At 44.6% G+C, this 20,314-nt stretch overlaps 1 protein-coding gene across 1 annotated transcript in view; it reads right to left on the bottom strand.

Annotated features, from left to right (window-relative positions):
• The window catches only part of ARHGAP33 (Rho GTPase activating protein 33), a gene marked incomplete in the record, with an annotated part of 3,206,105 nt that overhangs the window by 2,030,625 nt on the left and 1,155,166 nt on the right, over positions 1-20,314 (bottom strand). The window contains 1 exon segment of the mRNA XM_044080442.1: positions 12,608-12,745. Within this exon segment, the coding sequence (XP_043936377.1) occupies positions 12,608-12,745 (138 nt within the window).

Raw genomic sequence — 20,314 nt, 5'->3', positions numbered from 1 at the left:
GGGAAATTGGTTTTTTTCCTCAAATTTTGGCCCATTTTGGAAAGGATATCCCTATAGCCCCCGAAGACTTGTCTAACTCCTGGCCCTTGGTAGCTTCCCAGGAAGGAACTCCAGGGGAAGAGAGAGAGAGATAAGATGAGTAGACCGAGGAACTAAGTACTGGCAGCAGCAGAGTCGCCCATTGGTGGTTCAGGCAGTAAAAGAGAAAAACATCCATGGGGTCCAAAGCAGTTTTCTTTTTCTTATAAAGAGTATAAGAAAGAACAAAGGAAAAGGGTAGCTGCACCATAGTTCAGTTGAAAAACAAGCCTGAAAGATGGGAAGCAGAGCCTGTGTTAGCTGATAAACTCCTGTCAACCATGCATATACTGACAAAACTACCCTTATAATTAATGACAGCCCATATAAAGCCACTTCATTTCACAGGAAAAAGCACAGTTTTTCCTAAATAATGAAAAAGTGGAAGGATTTCCCCACAACAGTACTTACCTGACCAGTATAGAACGATTGTTAGAAAATTAGAAGTTATGTACCTACCATAACGTTCCATGTTAGTTGTCTTCTCTCGCCTTCTTTCTTGCTGGATGGGTTCGGAGCCGATCCTCGGCTCCGACTCGGCACTTGCTTTAGCTCGAGAACTCCTTTTACCAGCTCGAGGCAATCCTATATCCCATGATGCAAGGCGGAACTACCACAGATCTCGTTTGGCAGCTAACTTACCCTGCTAAAGGTTATCCTAACCAAATTAGGAACAAAGTTTCCTAAAAGAAGTCCTCATAACAAAGATCCAGAGGAAACAAACTATTAGGAACTCTTCAAGATCTGTCCAGGCCAGGGGGAAGGAGGAGGGGCCAAGAAAGAAGGCGAGAGAAGACGACTAACATGGAACGTTATGGTAGGTACATAACTTCTAAATGTTAAGTTGTCAATCTCGCCTTCATTCTTGCTGGATGGGACCGTCCTAGCACCTGAATCCCGGGTGGCTCAACGGAACAGACTCTTGAGAACTGTGGAACCAAAACTGGCCCTATCTCTGGAGGCCAAATCCAACTTGTAATGAGAAACAAAGGTATGAGGCGTGGCCCAAGTAGCTGCTGCACAAATGGTATCAATGGGAAGTCTATCCTGAAAAGCTGCAGAAGTGGATACACTCCTGGTGGAGTGTGCTTTTGGCTTAGAAGATAGTTGTTTGCCTCTGAGAGAGTACACATAGGAAATGGTGGAAGTCAACCATCTGGATAAGGTCACTTTAGAAACTGGAAGACCTAACCTGTTTTCTGCATAAGAGACAAACAATTGGTCCGATTTTCTAATATGTTTAGTCCTATGCAAGTAGTACCTGAGCTGACGATGGACATCCAAAAAATGCAATTTCTGTTCAGCTCTGTTGGAATAGTTAGGGAAAAGACTGGTAGATCTATAGATTGGTTAATATTGGTTTGAGATACAACCTTGGGGAGAAAAGAAGGGTTAGTTCTTAACGATACCCTGTCCTTATGAAAAACCAAATAAGGTGAACGAATACAGAGAGCTTGAATCTCGGAAACCCTTCTTGCAGAAGTGACAGCCAGTAAAAATATAGTCTTCCACGTCAATAACTTCAAAGAACATGAAGCAGACGGTTCAAGGGAGGTAGTATCAAGGATGCCAACATTAAGTTTAGATCCCATTGCGGAGGAGGATGCTTTATAGGTGGCTTTAGGAGAAAAACTCCTCTCAAAAAGGCCTTGCATAATCTATGAGACATGATGTTATTGCCATGCAAGCCAACATGATACTTGGAAATAGCAGCCAGTTGTACTTTGACTGTAGATGACGAGGATCCCGAATGAAAAACCTCCGCTAAGAAATCTAAAACAGAATGTACGGGAGCAGTAAAAGGATCAATATTTCTGGAGTTTGCCCAAATCGAAATCGTCGCCACTTGCTAGCATAAATAGTCCTAGTGGACGACTTCAAAGAAGACACTATAATGTCTCTGACTGAGTCAGAAATCATTGGTAGCCTGGCTAGGAAGGAAGTGGAGCAACCAAGCAGTGAGGTTGAGAGAATGAATGGCCCGGTGCTGCTGACCCGACTGGTGGATCAAAAGATCCGGAACTGGGTCCAGATGCCAGGGCTGCACCAGAAGGTGACGATGCAGAGACGGAAACCAAATTTGTCGAGGCCAAAAAGGAGCAATGAGGATCAATTTGGCTCTCAAAACGGTGGCTTTCTGAATGACTTGTGGAATCAATGGAAAGGGAGGAAAAGCATAAAGAAGTCCCGAGGCCAATCCTGGGTTAGAGAGTCTCTCAGGGGTTGGCCTGGAAGGGGAAATAGAGTGAAATAGTCTGGGCACTTGTTGTTTTGTAGCGAAAAGATCGCAACAAGGAGTGCCCCACTTCAGAAAAATCTGATCCACTACAGATTGATTGAGAGACCACTCGTGAGGCATCAGAATAGATCTGCTTAGCCTGTCCGCCAATAGGTTGGACCTGCCGGGATGTGCGTTGCTATCAGAAACCGCTGAGAAGAGATCGCCCATTGCCAAAGTCTGAGAGCTTCTCGACATAAGGGATAGGACCTGGTTCCGCCCTGTTTGTTGATGTACCAGACCACGGACATGTTGTCCGTCTGTACTGCAATAGTCCCCGTGGGAAGAAAGTCGTCGAGGGCTTGCAACGTTAAAAGCACTGCTCTCATCTCCAGAACATTTATGTGCAGATGGTATTCTATGGGTTGCCACGTCCCGTGGACCATCCTGCCCTGATAATGCCCCCCCCCACCCGATCAGAGAGGCATCCGTGGTGACTGTGGCAACTGGAGGGGGAACAAAGGGTCGGCCCTGATGAAGAAGAGGGGAAGATATCCACCAGCCCAGATGAGCCCTGCACGACTGTGTCACTAAGATCTCGTGCCTCATCGGAAGATTGTGATACGACCACTGCGTGAAAAGCATCCACTGCAGGAGACGCATGTGAAAGCGAGCCAGTGGTAGAAGAACAATGGCCGCAGCCATTAGACCTAGAACTTTCAGGACAAACCTGGCTTTGATCTTTTTGCTTTGTAACAGAAGCCGAACAAATTTTTGGATGTCCAGAATTCTTTGATCGGTTAGTCTGGCTAACATTTTGACGGTATTTAACTCTGCGCCTATAAAGGTGATAGATTGGCAAGGCAGCAGAGAAGATTTTACGAAATTTACTGAAATTCCCAGATTCTTGCAAAGCTGAAGGGTATAGTCTCTGGACTGAAGAAGCTGACACTTGGTGGTGGCGGAGAGGAGCCAGTCGTCCAAATAAGGAAACACCTGGAATCCTAGACGTCTCAGGTGAGCTGTGACCACTGCCATGCATTTGGTAAACACTCTGGGGGCTGAAGTGAGGCCAAAGAGCAGGGCTCTGAATTGGCAATGACTGGTCCCTAGCCGAAAGCGGAGAAACCTCCTGGAGCGCCTGTGAATCTTTATGTGATAGTACGCATCCTGAAGGTCTATCAAGCACATCCAGTTGTCCTTGCCCAGAAAGGGCAGAATGGACTGAAGCGTGACCATCCGGAATCTTGCCTTTTTGACAAATCTGTTCAGATTGCTGAGGTCTAATATTGGTCTCCACTCTCCCGTCCTTTTGGGGACCAAAAAGAATCTTGAGTAGACGGATTCTACTTGGTCTGCCGGCACTGTCTGGACGGCTCTTTTTTCTAGGACTTTTGAAACCTCCTGTTTTGCCAAATCCCTTTGACCGGGTGAGATGTCTGGAAGGGATTGTAGAGGTACGGGAAATCTTACGAAGGGGATCTTGTAACCCTCGGATATAATCGACTGTACCCACTTCTCTTGGGATAGAGATTGCCAGGCTACTGGGTACAGTGAAATCCTTCCCCCGACTGCCTCCAAGGGTGGACAGTCGGGCAACACCTCAGGGATGCTGAAAGGGCTTCTCAGGAAGAGACTCCCTGTTGCCCTGGTTCTGAGGACCCCCCCTGCCTCTAGGGCAGCGTCTATTGTTACCCCCTCTGCCTCTGGGGGTAAATTGACCACGTGTGTCCGGTGTAGCTCCTTGGGCTTTACGGAACCACATCCTCCCCCCTTTCTGACCCTTGGGATATGGTCTAGAAGGAGTGGAAAATTGGACTCCAACGGCAGAAAGAGTCTTACCGTCCTGCTCACACCTGGTCAAGGTATCCTTCACTTGAGGTCCGAACAAAGCCGAACCATCAAAGGGGGTATTAGTGAAGGACGCCTTAAAGGGGTCCGCAAAATTACACAGCCGCATCCAGGCTTGGCGCCTAAGAGCAACTCCTGTGCTCTGCGTTCGCTCGCTCCATCGGCCGCATAAGATATGAGCCGCATGGAGGAGTTAGATATGGAATTCAGGATAGCAAGCTGTGAGGCAATCTTTTCCTGAGCCCCAGCAGCAGAAGGATCCTGGACTACTTCACCCAGTTCCTTGAGAATATCTCGTTGAAGCCTGGTGAAGTGACAAAGGTAATTCAGCGAACGCATAGCAAAGGTCGCTGAAGAAAACATCCGCTTTCCATACCTGTCCATGGTCCTAGAGTCCTTGTTAGGAGGATGGACAGGTACTGAAGGATCCGCCAGTTCCTTCTTAGTGGCCGCCGCCACCACCATAGCATCCAGAGAGACACCTTTGGAAAGGAACTGTTTATCCGACCGGGGCGTAATGAACTTGGATGGTCTTCTGGGGACAGGTTCCACAGAATCTGGAGCCCACGCCTTCCGAGCCACTACCTGCATGAGTGGGTCGAAAGGCGGAGACACCCAGGAGGTGGAGGGTCGGGATCCAAAAGCCTCCAGGTATACCGACTCATCCTCGGAGGGGTCAATGGAGGGCCAATTCCCCTCTGTTTGAGGAGCTCAAGGATGTCTGAAAAGGAGACATCCTCAGAGGGGACCGTGGGGAACCCTCCGACTCATCTAAGTCGGTATCAGATGTAGTAGACTCAGGGGAGTCTGTGTGTTTCCTCTTACGTCCTCTTCCGAGGGGTTCCCCTGCAGGGTCAGGAGAAACCTCGAAGAGGAGGAAATTCCCAGTGGGGAAACCTGGGGTGATGGATCCCTGGGCCTGAGAGCAAGAGGCTGGCAAGAGGCATCTGCAGGCACTGATGAGGGAGGAGCTAGAGGGATGGACCGTTGACCAGGCTCAGAGGCCAGGACACTCCTCATCACCTCAAAGGCTCCTCTCCCCGGGAGACCAGAACATACCCGCCAAAGAGACAGGAATGGTCGGCTCCAAGGAGAGAGAAGGCTCCGAGGCCGATGTCGGCGCCGAGCTTACCAAAGCCGAAGCCCCGAGAGGGAGAGCGGGGTCAGACAAGGGTCCGATGCCACTAGCCCCCTCGGAGCCGACAGTGGAAACCCGACGACCGGATCCCTCCAAGGAAGGTCTCAAGGAGGAGATCGGAGCCGAGGACGACGGAGCCGAAGGATGTATCGGCTCCGGCATTGAAACAGTCGCTGTCCCAAGAAGCTCCGGCTCCGAACTCTGGTGTGGAGTCGGAGGAGGAAGTTCAAGAATTGGGGCTATAGCCGAAGTCTGTTGAGACGGGCTATGGAGCATTTGGGCCAGTGCCTGAGACTTCAACAGCCTGCTTACCACCCTCTCCAAGTCGTGGTCAGACAGCCTGGAAGATCTCGAAGATCGGCTCCGATGGCTCCGCTCCGACAAAAGAGGAGATCCCGGAGCCGATTGGTTACTCATAATAGAGGGGGACCGAGATCTCTTACGGGTCGAAGCCATCGGAGCCGAAGTCCCTAGAACTCCAGATGGAGCAGAGGATTTCTCGATGCTGGATAAAGTGTCGGCTCCAGCCGGAGCCGACAAGGCCACAGTAGTCAGGGTATCGGAGCCAGCCGGCACCGAACCCACTACTCGAGTAGAAGAAGTATCGACTCCAGCCGGAGCCGATATCGGCTCCGACGGAGCTGGAGCCACCGGAGGAGGCTTGGACACTGTAGCCTGAGCCTTCGGTGGCTTAAGAGGTTTTCCTGACCCTGATTTAGGAGGAGAACCTTCAGGTTTAAGTAAACCTCGGAGGATGAGTTTGTTCCTCCTTTCCTGCAGGACTCTCTGGCTAAAAGCATGACACAACGCACAGGAGTCCTGCAGGTGCAAAGGCCCCAGGCAATAAACACAAGAAGTGTGACCGTCTGTCAGAGACATTTTCTGACAGCACTGGTCACACTTCTTGAAGCCTGAGACCTTGCCTTCTTTTGACATCCTAAGAGGATAGAACACAAACAGTCCCAACAAACACACAAATTAATCCCTTACACAAACACACAGGAAGGGATAACAAAAGGAACTAGGCCTGACTAAACTACTTTAGATTAAAACTTATAAAAAGTTTATAAAAAGGTTGAAAAATAGGGAATAGGGTGGGCTGTAACTAATTACAGACTACACTAACACTAACAGGGAAAAATAAACCCCTAACTACACTTTTTCTTATTTGACTAAGAAAAAACTTACCTCAGCTGGCAAAGGAGACCTCTTTCGCTAAGCGGCAAACGAGATCTGAGGTAGTTCCGCCTTGCATCATGAGATATAGGGTTGCCTCGAGCTGGTAAAAGGAGTTCTCGAGCTAAAGCAAGTGCCGAGTCGGAGCCGAGGATCGGCTCCGAACCCATCCAGCAAGAATGAAGGCGAGATTGACAACTTAACATCCTTCAGTTCCACAAAGCCTGCAGTGGGGACACACTTTAGCAATAAAAAAGCTCTGAAGCTTTTTGAGCCCACAATGCAGTTTTATGAGTCTCTCCTTGAGCCCTTGGTAGTTAGTGTGCATGGAAAGTGGTCTGAAGCATTGAAACTGGCCAGAGGTCATATAACCCAAACATCTTATGCTACTACAACAGTTATCTAATACTGAATAACTGGAATATAGCACAGCACAGCAGCACATGTCAAAACAGTAAATATCTTCTTATACAGATAGCTTTCCAGTGGATTCTCTTTTATCCAAAGAGTTTTTTTGGTGTAAACTCTTCACAGAACCTGCAGCACTCAGCACTGTACTCTGCACCTAAACAGAAAACTCTCAAGCTATAATACAGTCATTGTGTGGGACTTGTCTACTGCAACAGCACCTGTCTTCATTCTTAAGGGGTGAAAATAAGCCAAAATACCTCACTAGGCATTTGACCATTCTAAAAAAACCCCACAAAATTAGCTTTCATTACCAAAATGCTGTAAGCAAACACTGATAACATTCTCCAGCAGATACTTATTTGACTGAGATCTGAAGAGTGCTCTTCAAACTATCTGGAGATATACAGAGCCAAGTATATTTTTCTGGCAGTTCAGAGTTGTGTACTGTTAACTGTTGCTTGACTAATTGTATTTCATTGCTGGCTGACTTCAGGGTTGTGGACTGTTATTCTTGCTTCACTACATAGTTTTTCAGATCTCTGCTGAAGGTGTTTTTTTTTCCCCCTACCCACCCTTTGGAGGCTTTTGCAGTTGCCCACCCCCACTGTAGATTTGATCTGGGACCCTCCCCTCAGTCCTATCTCTTTACCTCAGTCTACCTAATGGACTCCTGCACTTTGTAGTCATTTTTAATTTAATTGCATTTTTTTAAACTGTTTTGTCTAACATTGCTACATACTCAAGTGTGCTAGCTTCCACTGGATTTGAATTGTTTTTACTGCTGTTTTAGCTATTTTTCTGTGGAAAAAAAAATCTATGCTGGTTTCCTACCTTTCCTGTAACTAGTATAGTCCAGATTCAGATTTGCTGTATCCAGGACTGTATGTAAGCTTCTGAGCCCCCCAAGCTTTCTGTGTTGGAAGGAAGCCTTCTAGCTTATCAGTGGGAGTGGTAAGCACTAGGTAACCTATCTACCACATAAGGAGTGGTTCTGGCCTAGAAATTGTAGTTATTGGCCGTTTGGGCAGTTTTTCCATCTCTCTCAACTTTCTGATTTAAAAGCCCACATTTGCACTTGTTTCGCCCCTTTCCTGTAACTAGATTAGTCCAGATACAGATTCTTAGTTTTAGCACTTGAATTTGCTTATTCCTGATCAGCACTTGTTCTAAGCACTAAATAAGCTATTAATTACTACAGCACTCAACCTTCCTCATTACCTAGAGGAAAACAGTTTTGGTACTTACTTCCCTCACTTGCTTAGAGAAAAACGGCTCTTGTACTCACTTTCCTCACTTATCTAGAGAAAAATATTTTTTTTATTCAGGCATGTCCAAGGGTCAGCTCCCAGTGTTCTCTCCTTTATATCTGATGAATCTGGGCATCTTGGGGCAATGTAGAAATTGCCTCATGTACACAGGCAACCTTCTCCTCCTACCACCCAACACTACAACCTGTGAGAGATGCACTTATCTAGCCAAACTGGAGGTAAAGCTCTCTACAACCAAGACTGAACTTGACAGTTAAGGGAAGAAGGTAAACACTTGCACCACACCACACTCATCACATAGTCTCACTAAATCTACACCACCAAAATCCACACAGAGAAACACAAAAACATTCGCAGAGGCTCTCAATAATAATCTGCTCAAGCAACAGAGACCTCCAAAGCAGAAATGCAAGCAACCTCAACCCCCCAACACAACCCAAATGACACACAGCCCGTAGACTCAGTGTGCCACTCAACCACAGCCAAAAAGGCAAAACAACGTACCCAACACTCTAGTCATAGGTGACTCTATAGTCAGGCACACTGATGTCCAACTCACCAGGCTAAACAAGAAGAAGGTTACTGTCAGCTGCCTGTCGGGTGCCAGGATCCACCACATAACCCACGCACTCAGGTCACTCCACAACAAGTACAAATATGACTCTGTCATTGTCCATGTTGGTGTGAACGACCTGAGACGTACTTCCCTGGACTACATGAAGAGAGACACGTTAGAGCTCTCCGCTCTTGTAGCCCAGGCAGGTATGACCCTAGCCCTGAATAGCATTCTGCCATCACCCAGAATTATACCGCAGTACAAGGACAAAATTATTGACTTCAACAATTGGTTAAGCTTCTGGTGTCATTCTAAAGGGATCCAGTATCTGTTTGCCTGGGATGGCATGGTCGACAGACCACGATGCTTTGCCAGAGATGGCCTGCACCTGTCACCCCTGGGATTCTGGATACTGGCTAAGGTTCTTGTCGCCCCTATAGTGCCTTTTTTAGGCAAGGTTCAAATGACAAATTCACGACCGTAACAGGCAAGCAAAAACTGAGGGTGATGCTACTCAAAGCTAGAAGTCTAAATCTCAAAATGCACTCACTTGAGGCACTCCTTAAAATGGAGAACATTGATATCTGTGCAGTGACTGAGACCTGGTTCAAGGTTCCAGAGAGCACCCCTGCACTACCAGGATATAACTCATACCACACTTTTTGGCCATGTAACCTGGACCGGAACACCAAAGGCAGAGGTGTGTCCATATTCATTAAGGATATCCACACCTCCAGTCTAGTTGCTCAACATAATGCATCAGAGGTTATCCAGGTGCAACTAACTCTGGGCAAAACTGCAATCCAAATTGTAGCTTGCTACAGTTCCCCCACCATGCCCCAGAATTCCCACTCCTCTTTTCTTGATGTACTGGAAAATATTAGGGTTCAACCAAGCACCCTAATAACGGGCGATTTCAACTACTCCAACATTAACTGGGAAAACTACTCATGTACCAACTCCTTCGCTCAACGCTTTCTGGAATTCATACACTCCAATGCCCAGGATCAACTTATCCACACCCCCACCAGGGGCAACAATATCCTAGATCTAGTCATTACCAACATGAGTGACCGGTGCTCCACACCTGAAGTCAATGCCTCAGTGGTCCATAAGCTAATCACCCTAGATATCCACATCCTGCCCCCACCCCCCATTAAGGAAACCACGGTAAAAAATTTCTCCAAAGCCAACTTCATGCTTCTTACGACAGAAGTGGTGAACTTCATGACACCCATGCAGATGGACAATACAGTTACGACTACTGAATCCTACACAAGTGCATTTTATAAGCACTTACACGAGTGCATGGATCGTGCTATCCCAAACAGAAACAAGACTCTACCCTCCAAAAAAAAGGAAGCCAATCTGGTGGTCCCCTGCCATAAACAAACTGTACAACAGAAGGAAGATAAACTGTTGCAAGAGTAAAATCCCATGAGTGGAGGAGGTCCCCGGTCAGCCACAGTAAGAAGCTGTGATCCCTAATAAAATCTTCCAAAGCTAGTTACGAAAACAAAATCGCCACCGATTCTAAAGACAACCGCAAAGCATTCTATAGCTATGTCAAAAATCTCAATGGCAACACTCAGATCTGCTTCGAGTTACAGCACAATGGCACTAAATATACAGACCCAACTGATATTGCCAACATCCTGGCAGATAGGTTCAGTGCTAACTTTACCCCCCCTCTCACCCCCTAAAGGGCCGATCTCTATACTAGAAGAATGCAAAGTTCCTGTAATCACGGCTGCACAGGTAAAAAACACACTCTCCAAAGCCAAGAACACAGCATCCATGGGACCAGACAACATCCCAGGCTGCATTCTACATGAACTACAGAACGAACTGGCACCCCACCTAAGTACCATGTTAAATCATAGCCTCACCTCAGGCTTTGTGCCACTGAATGACGCACAGTGACGGTTATCCCACTCCACAAGGGGGCAGCCACCATGGACCCCAGGAACTACCGCCCCATTAGCCTGATGAGCCTGGTCTGCAAGGCCATGGAACGTATCATCATGGAACTTATAAACAAAGACATTGGTAATCTACAAACTCTGGACCCCACCCAGTTTGGGTTTATAAAAGGCAGATCATGTTTCCTAAACCTGATAGACTTCTTTGAAGCAGTCACCAAAGCCGTAGATGAGGGTAAAGTGGTTCACACAGCCCATCTAGATCTTGCCACGGCTTCTGACACCATCCCCCACTATGGAATTATAGATAAACTCACTAAACTAGATATAAATCCCTATGTCACAAGATGGGTTGCCAACTGTTTCACTGACAGAACCCACACTGTGAAAGTAGCAGACTCCAAATCCGACTTCAGATCAGTGACAAGTGGAGTACCACATGGTTCAGTCCTGGGTCCTCTCCTGTTTGGTATCTACTTCTCTGAAGTACAGGCTAACACAGAAGGTCTTTGGCTAATGAAGTTCACAGATAACTGCAAACTAGGAGACATCATCGAAACTCCTAATGATGTGGACATCCTACAAAAGGGCCTCACTGAGACAGATGCCTGGTGTCAAAGCCATGGCCTCAAGCTCAATGCCAATAAGTGCATCGTCATCCCCTCTGGTAAAAACTCTGCACCCATGAACTGCAACATAGGCGGTAGTATACTTAACACTGAAAGTGTGATAAGAGACCTAGTCAGGAAATCCTTCTACATGGCACACCTCATCACAAAAGGTTTCTCATCCAGAAAGAAAGAGGTCATTGTTCCCCTCTACTCATCACTCATTAGACCCATTATAGAGTACAACGCCCCTTTTGGTATGTACCTCACAAGACATCTACAACAACTGGATAGGCCGCAGAAATACCTCACAAAGAGGATTACTGGCCTCAAATAGATGCCCTACGCAGACTGTCTCAAAAAACTCCAGCTTTACTCCATCGCATATCGCCTACTCAGAGGTGATCTCTGCCTAACATACAAAGTTATCAAACCCAGAGCTGTTGGACATGCTCGACTTACAGAAATCCCAATCCCACCGAGCTACATGCTCTAGGGACCTAAACTTTATCACCACAATAAACAAAACATGCTAGAGGGATAGATTCCTGTCCCAGTGACTTCCCATATTCTGGAAAAAAACTACCTATCTACATCAAACAAAGCTCCTCATTAGCACTCTTCAAGAAAAATCTTGATGATTGGATGGGAAATAGGAAATTCATCCCGGGGATCACTTCTGTGGCTCTGCTCAACAGTAGCTCAGGAAAATAATTTTCTTGGGTGGCAAAAGCCAGGGTACCTTTTTGGCTGGGCTTGTGTAAGCCCTAGGGCCGATAGCCTAGTACCTACCTATGAACCTATGAAGAAAGTTGCATAATGTCAGGCTACAGATGCATAAAATGGTGCTTACTCAGAACAGCGGTAAGAAAGATTTAAAATGGTGCATGCAGATATCAGCTTTATATGCAAGCAATGTCCTGAAATCTTTAAGGTGTAGAGGGTCCACCTAGCCTTCACAGGATTAAGGTGCCAAGCTCTAAGTTTGACCAGTTAACAGACCTTCTGTAGCTGATATACAAGACAGAGAATGCAGCCGCCCCTGTCTGAACTCAACTGCAACAGAGTCTAGCATCCCAGTAATGAAAAGTATGTATCTCCGCTAACAACTCAGCTTCTTTCAAGTCATTATTTCAACAAATATGTGCAATCCACACACCCTCCTGTATATACTCAATTATAACATATCTTCATTAGATAAAATATACACATAATAGGAATATCATGCCACTGATTTACCAGTGAGGTTTAATGTGAATAAATAATTTAAGAATCTCTTTTTTGTACACAAAGGCACATTTATTCTCACTTCATTATCTGCATAACAAGATTAGAGGCTGCCAGTGGTGGCAGGCACATTAGAACAATGTTAAAGCATTACCTCAGGTCCTTCCATTAATTCTTCTAATGGAGGCAGATGTGTCAAGCGAGAGAATCGGCGATCAAAAATGCAGACATGAAGGTGGTTATCCAAAGTTCGGAATTCTTCATAGTTTCTCCGTACCATCCAAGATTTACCCTGTGTAAATTGGAAAAAAAATAATGCATCATTTTAATTTACAGGTGCAGGCAAAGACAATCAAGCAGAAAACTAATGTCGCTGGAAAGGAATATTGCACAAGCTGCCTGTCACAGCAAATTAAGTTACAGACACTTTTCATGACAGATTTGGTAGCAGTGCTCCATTGTAACTAACTCCTGGCAGTGATGCTTCCAGTATTAGTTAGGTCAGAAAGTACTGCAGTCACTCCACAACACCACAGTACACCTCTCCTCACCACCCGCCTAAAGCTCTAGACCTGCCAAAAGCTCTAGCATTAAACAAGTGATATAAAGTGGATGTATGAAAATCATCATCCTCAGAGCAAAGGAAAGGGTATGGTAGGAGGGACAGATATGTCCAACTGACCTCTTTTAGCAGGCCTATTGTTACAGTGAGGACCCATACCACATGCATTCGATAAAAACAGATCCATCTGGCATAACTCTCAAACTACAAACTTCAGCGAACACAAATGAGTGGATGTGAAAACTTCTATTCCACTGCATGACCCCATGAGCTGGAGATGAAGTTTAATTTGAAGAACTTTGTAAAGGCGTTCAACATAAACCATGCTGCAGCTGCACAGGTGTCATTTGTGGCGTCACTGTAGACAAATGCAGGGAAGCAGACCAAAGGCCTTGCAAAGTGATAATGGAGGTCCAGATTTTATGGAAGGATTAAAGGTCTGTTTAGGTGGGAAGAGGAAATAAGGATTTTGAAGATAATCATTCAGACTTGATAGACTGTCCTTTACTCTAGTGGGGTGACAGTGCTTCCTTTCTTCTTGGCATCTCCCTGTGATTGATTTTTTTTTTTTTTTTTTTTTTTTTTCCTTTTTTTTAAGTCTGCTTGCCAGCAGCTTGCTGTGTCTACTTAATTTGCTTTTTGCAAATGGTACCAGGGTAACAGTAATTCCCTCAACAAATTAAGAGAAGCAAGGCTGAAAAAAATCTCACCCATGACACCCAAGGACCAATGTAGCAGATGGCCCAAAACAATACCTCTCTAAAGGAGAATTCAAGATACCAGCTTCAACATCATTGGGAAGGTTTTGAATAAGCAACCAAGCAAATCTCTTAACAGTTCATGTGGCAGCAGCCCTAGAACTGTCTTCAAAAGTACATTTTAAAGACTGGATATGGCAAGACAGAAAGTCATTCCCTGTTCCCTCTTCCAGGACCAGCCAGAGTAGTTTTCTCCCTTGCCCACCAAACACAGTTCAAAGCCACAGAGGGGATGTGTCTAACCCTCTGTCCCTAACAGTTGTAGGGACTAGGCCAGAGTGAGCAAAAGAAAAAATATAATTGTCAGAGGAACCAAAAAAGGCCACAGCAGAGTCACCTATCTGCAGCAGAGACATTTTAGCAGCCTGCTGTGGTGACAAAGGCTGTATTTTTTTCTTTTTTTTTTTTGTGGCTAAAAGAAAGAACTGAGGAACAAGTATGTTGTAACACAGTAAAGCCAAAAAAGATGACCGATTCCTAAGGAAGCCTGGCAGCAGCAGTCAGTAATACAGCAAAGTAGTAAAAAAATTCAGTGAAAAGCACTTTAAGCACTTACCCAGCCCCTAAAAGTAAAACAATACAACTTTTACAACAGAAAATGTAGTTTTATATTAGTTTTAACAACTTTTTTCCCCACAAAAGTGAAAAATAATGCTCCTATTTAAAAATTACTAAAAGTCATAAAATTAACAAGTGGAGGATTTTTTTTCCTCTAAAGTAACTTCTCTGCCCAGCAATGGAAAGCATTAGCTGACCATCAATCCACAAAAACCCGCAACTCTTCAGCTGCAGGAAAGCTCTGAAGGGCTTGGGGTACAAACCACTTTTTCTTCAGCTCAGCTCAAACATGTTGGGCATGTGGAAGGTGCCCTTGAAGCTTTGGAAACTGGCCAACTGCTATATCCTCAGCAGGACATAATCCATATAGCTAATGCTACTGCAACAATGATCAGTATGATGAACACTGGCCTTTTACAGAAATGACTGAGATGTGCATAAAGAGGAATTTAAATTTTCTGTAATCTTGAAGATATTTTTTGCAGGGGATATGTACAACGGCCAAACTGAAAAAAAAATATTGTGCTTCAACTGATGAGGGTGACAAAATATTTATGCTAATGATGATTACAGTGTTTTTCAAACTACTGAATTTATACAAAAGTTATGTACTCACCATGATGATGCATCTAAGTTGTCCATTTTCATTCTTCCTCAACTGATGGGTCTTGGATCTGACTTCACCTCTTATACTAGGACTCACTGATCCAGCTCTCAAGTTCTTCCCTTTACCCACAATGCCCCAACATCCTGAAAAACCTCCAATGGAGTTTGCTGCCCCAACACTAATACATATATGACACTATACCTTTATGCACAGACAAGATAAAGATGGATGGAAAGGTTGGAGCCCAAACAGGGAACAGGTGGGTTCCCAAAGGGACATCCCTTAGGTTTCACTAGGAAGAAAAAAGAAGGAAGCTGGAGGAAGAATGAAAATGGACAACACAGATGCATCATTACGGTCAGTACATAACTTGCATCTAATGTTATTTTCATTCATTTCTAAAATGATGGGACAGAGTCCCCAAATAGATGAACCTTGTGTGGTCCTCATGGAAGGATATTGAGGAGTACAGTAGAACCAAATGGTGCCCTGTTTCTGGAAAGTATGTCTAACTTGTAATGGTAAGGGAAATTGAAACCCACTGTGAACTTTTGGAATTGACACTTGAGAACAATATATTTCTGTTCATTAAGTGTATTTACCATCAAATATAAGGTGTGGCGATGGGTACTCTCATCGCTAACACCTATGCAAATTTAACATTGGATACCTACTGTGTATGGAAATCAGAATGAATAGGCTTCTAAAATACTTTTTTTTTTTTTTATAAACGATTCGTTGATGACGTGTTTATGGTTTGGCATGGCACGCATGACCAACTGGTTGATGTTTTACTTTATTATGATCAAACAGGGTTTTTGAGGTTTGAAATGAATGCTTCCCAAAATGAAATTAACTTTTTGGATGTTAAATTACAACTTACTGATAACCAATCAGACACCAGTATATATAAGAAAAACGTGCACATTAATAAATACTTGCATAGGAAAAGTATGCATGCTATTCATATCTTTAAGGGCATTACTAAGAGCCAGTATATGCGAGCTAGTAAGCTGAATACAAATCCGGATAAGTGTGTTGAACAGATGTCCCATATGATGAAGGACTTCCACGCTAGGGGTTGGAGGTTGCTAGAAATGAGATACTAGGGTGAAGACATGATAAAGCAAGACCTTATTTTTCTACCCAGTATTATCTGAATACACAAATACAAACCAATCATGATACTTAACCCCTTGGGTACTTAATGACCTATAGTAGGGCAAGTAAACCAGTGGAGGAAATTATAAGTAGTAGTTGGAACATGCTGAAGGGTATACCTAGCCATGAGCAATGGTTAAGTGATAAACCGTTGTTTACATTTATGCTATAAGGATTTTGCTGAGAATAGAATGAGGCGTGCTATTTTCAATAAGGGTACTGTACCCTGTCATAATTGTTCCTGTTGTGTAGATACATGTATGCTGAGTGAGTTTATACATCCGATGAACAAGAAGAAATTTGTTTTCAAGTGTGGTGCTACATGTAATACCCCTCTGGTTGTCTATTTGGCTACTTGTCAATGTTGCCCAGAATTTTACATAGGAAAATCTAGTAGGAGATTAAGGGATAGAATCCTGGAGCATAAATCGGATATGCGTAGAGGGATTATGATGAATGCACTTGCCAAACACATGCAGGAGAATAGTGAATCTCAGAAATTTTTAAGGTTATAGACGTAGTACATATTAATATTAGAAGAGGGAATACTAATAATAGGTTAGAAACCAAAGAATATGAATGGATTATACATTTACAAGCTGACGTATATCCCGGTTTGAACAAACAGGTCACACAGTGTTGGGTAATTTAAGCTCTGTTGATTAATTTTAACTAATGGCTATGTGCATTTCATATATATTTTATTTAAGTATATTTATGTAAAATTCTATGTTAATTGATGTACAAGTGTTGTTGCTAACATTTGATAGGGTGGGTTGTATCATGTGAATTCATTTGAATTGTATACAAGTTGTTCATTCATTAAGAATTTTGCAACACTGATGAAGGATTTTTATCCGAAAGCTCTGTGGTTCATTAAATGGTTTTAACGTTGTGAAGTACACCTTTTTGTTTTTTGTTCCGACTTATCGTTTGCTTACTTCACGTTTTAGTGATTGTTTGGTGCAATTGACCATGACAATCAGATTATGACATAACTGGAGCAAGTAAACCCTTGCCTGAATCAGTAAATGCCTGGATGGGGAAGTCAGTAGCTAGTCATCTAGGTATGGAAACGCACAGAAATCCCAGCAGTCTCAGGTGAGCTGCTACTACTCCCATGCATTTGGTGAACACCCTAGAGGCTGTGGTGAGGCCAAAGGGCAGTGCTCAGAACTGGTAAGGAGTGGCTCCCAGCCGGAAGAGCGGGTGTCTTCTGGAACACCTGGCCATTTTGACATGACAGTGTAAGTCTTGAAGATCTATCGAGCACAACAAATTGTCCTTTCACAGTGTAGGCAAAATGGACTGAAATATAACCATCTGGAAATTTGCATATTTTACATATTAGTTTAGTTGGCTGAGATCCAGGGCTTGTCTGAAGTCCCATACCTTTTTTGGCAGTAAAGAATCTTGAGGAAATTCCAGATCCTTGCTGGTCTGGGGGGACTTTTGGAAGACTTTTTTTCTAGCAGATTTACTAATTCTGAGGCTGCTGTTGCCCTCTGATTGGGTGGAACATCAGAGATCTTTTTCACTATTATTGGGGAAATTTGGGAAGAAGGTATGAAATAACCTATGGATATGATTTTCTGCACCCAAGTGTCTTTTGTGATGGATGCTTAAACTTCTGAGTGCAGAGATGAGCGCCCCTGACTGCCTCTAGAGTATAACAGTCAGGAAGCCATTCAGGAGCGCTAGTATGGCTTTTCCAAGAAGGCATCTCTGAAGCCCTGGTGCTGCAGGCCACCTCAGCCATGTGGGTGGTGTTTTCCATTAAAGTTCACCCCTCTGCCCTGGGAAGAACCATCTTCTCATGAACCCTGGAAAGGCCCTTGGGACTTGTGAAACCACATCTGTTTACCACCTTGTTGATTCCGGGAGAAGGACCTCTGAGGGGTAGAAAAATGGATCCCAATGACAGACTGGGTCTTTTCATCTTGCTCAGTTCTGGAGAGCATTTCCGGGGCTAAATTATGATGATCCATCACAGGAAGCATTGATGAAAGAAGGCCTGAAGGGCTCTGCAAAAACATACAGGTGCATCCAGGCATGCCCCTGAATGCAATGCCTGAACCCATGGCCCTAGAAATAAGCTTGGCTGCATGAGATATGAGCCTCATGGACACGTTGGAAACCGAGTGAAGGGTGGCTGGTTGTGAAGAAACTGTTTTCTGGTCCTCCACAAATGTGAACTCAGAGAGATTTAGAAAGCTCCTTGGTCAAATCCCTTTGTAACCTGGTGAAGTGTGGCAAATAATTCAGCGACCGAACAGCAAAGGTCACCGAGGCATAAATGTGATTCCCAAATGTTTCCAAGGCCCTGGACTCCCTATCAGGGTGATCAGATGAGCTCTGTTCTGCTAGCTCCCTCTTAGTGGCTGCCGCTACCACCATCACCACATCTATTAGGACTCCTTTGTTGCAGTGGGCCTTATCTTTGGGTGGTGCTAAAAACTCATCTGGATTTTTATGAATGGGCTCTGTAGTATCAGCCTCCTTCCATGTTCAGATTGAGATAAGGTCGATCAACTCATCAGCTAGAGGGACTACACAAGACATAGCCGTGCCAGCTCTGAAAGCCTCCAGAAATACCCACTCCTCCTGGGAAGAGAGATCAGAAGACCATCCACTTCTCTATTTAACAAATTTTAGAATTACTCTAAAGGACACATCATCAGGTGGAGATCTGGGGACCCCTCCCCTTCGTCACAGTTAGTGTCTTCAGTGGGATTCCTGTCAAGAATCCATGCGTCTCCTTTTGCACGTCCTCTTCCTTGGAATTTCATCAGTGGGATGGTCTGGTGAAGTATTGGAAGTGGATGGACAGTCCTGAATGAGGACTGTCTGAAGATTAGTATGGGTGGCTGTCCTGGTGGAAGACGCAACAGGCTCAGAACTTAAATTCAATGGAGGAAGAAGGAATGGATCCAAAGAGGGTAAGGATGTCCTCTCTCTGGGTATAGAGAAATCCCTCTCCACTACTGAAAAGGCAGCAGGTTCAGGAGAAACAACAGATAATCGCAACGGCACTGAAGCTACCTGCACAGAACTCCATAGACACCTGCCTCAAACTGTCTAACACCAAGGTGCAGAGGCAAGGACAGCTCTGACGGCTTCTGAGTCAATCCCAAACCCTCAGAGCCCATACCAATGCTTCGGCTCCAAGAGTCTTCTTGCTCCAAGGAGACTGGAACTGGATGACTCAGAGTGGAAGAACAGCCTGTCTTTGGCTCTAACAAAGACATCAAAGACTGCTTTGAAACCCTTGGATCAGCAATCAATCAGACTGGAGAAGCAGATAAAACATGAGGTTGAGAAGATGGCAGGCTCACTGGTCCGATGGGAGCTGGAGCTGGAATTACTCCCACCTGGATCAGAGTCATGAGAAACTTCCTCATCATTCTATCTACCTCTGAATCAGACAAACTCCTGGAGGACTTGGGGGATGAACTAGTGGAAGGTGGTCTGGAGGGTTTCCTCAGAGTCTCTTGCAAAATATGTCAATGAAGCTGAGGAGAGTTCAGCTTCAGGGAGAAATGCTGAGATCAGATCTGAGGAGATTTGGTGCTTGGAGTTGTAGGATCCGAGGTGGATGCGAAATCTGGTTTCTTGGAAACTTTAGCTGGAGATTCAGGAATTGGAGCCGAACAAGGAGAATGGTCAAAAGACCATTTCCTGGACTCCTTTTCTTTTGGAGTAGAGTTGTGTCTCTCTATCAGGTTTTTAGGAGGGGGTCTAAGCCCCAGCCGGTAACGAAGCAGAAGGTGGTAGTAAGCCTTTTAAAACTAATTTGTTTCTCTATCACTCAATGCACAGGTGTTGAATTCCGAAAAAATGCAGCAGTCAACTTCAAGGTGGGCAGCACCCAAACAAAAAACATACTCCTTGTAGGAATCAGATTTAGGGATCTTAGGCCCACAGGAACTGCATTTCTTAAGCCCTTAGGCTTGTCAGACACATCAAAAACAGGTAGAAGGAAATGCAGAACTTTTTTTTAAAACAGAAAACAGAGAAAAAATACCAACAATGTTATTAGAGAAGTACCCTATAGACAGGTAGACAGAAAAAGACAAACAGAAAACCAACAATGGTATCTAGAATAATATCCTCTTATGGGTAGACAGGCCTAACTAGAATAAAAGTTTGACACGTTGAAAAGATTTCAGCTTCATCAAAAAATCCATTATAAAGGCAAAGGGAGGGAGGGGGACA

This window comes from Protopterus annectens, chromosome 8.part0 (genome assembly GCF_019279795.1).
Source record: "Protopterus annectens isolate FY-2018-M chromosome 8.part0, PAN1.0, whole genome shotgun sequence".
Classification (NCBI taxonomy): Eukaryota; Metazoa; Chordata; order Ceratodontiformes; family Protopteridae; genus Protopterus; species Protopterus annectens.
Note: the sequence above shows the minus strand (reverse complement) of the source record. Positions and strands in the feature narration are given on the sequence as shown.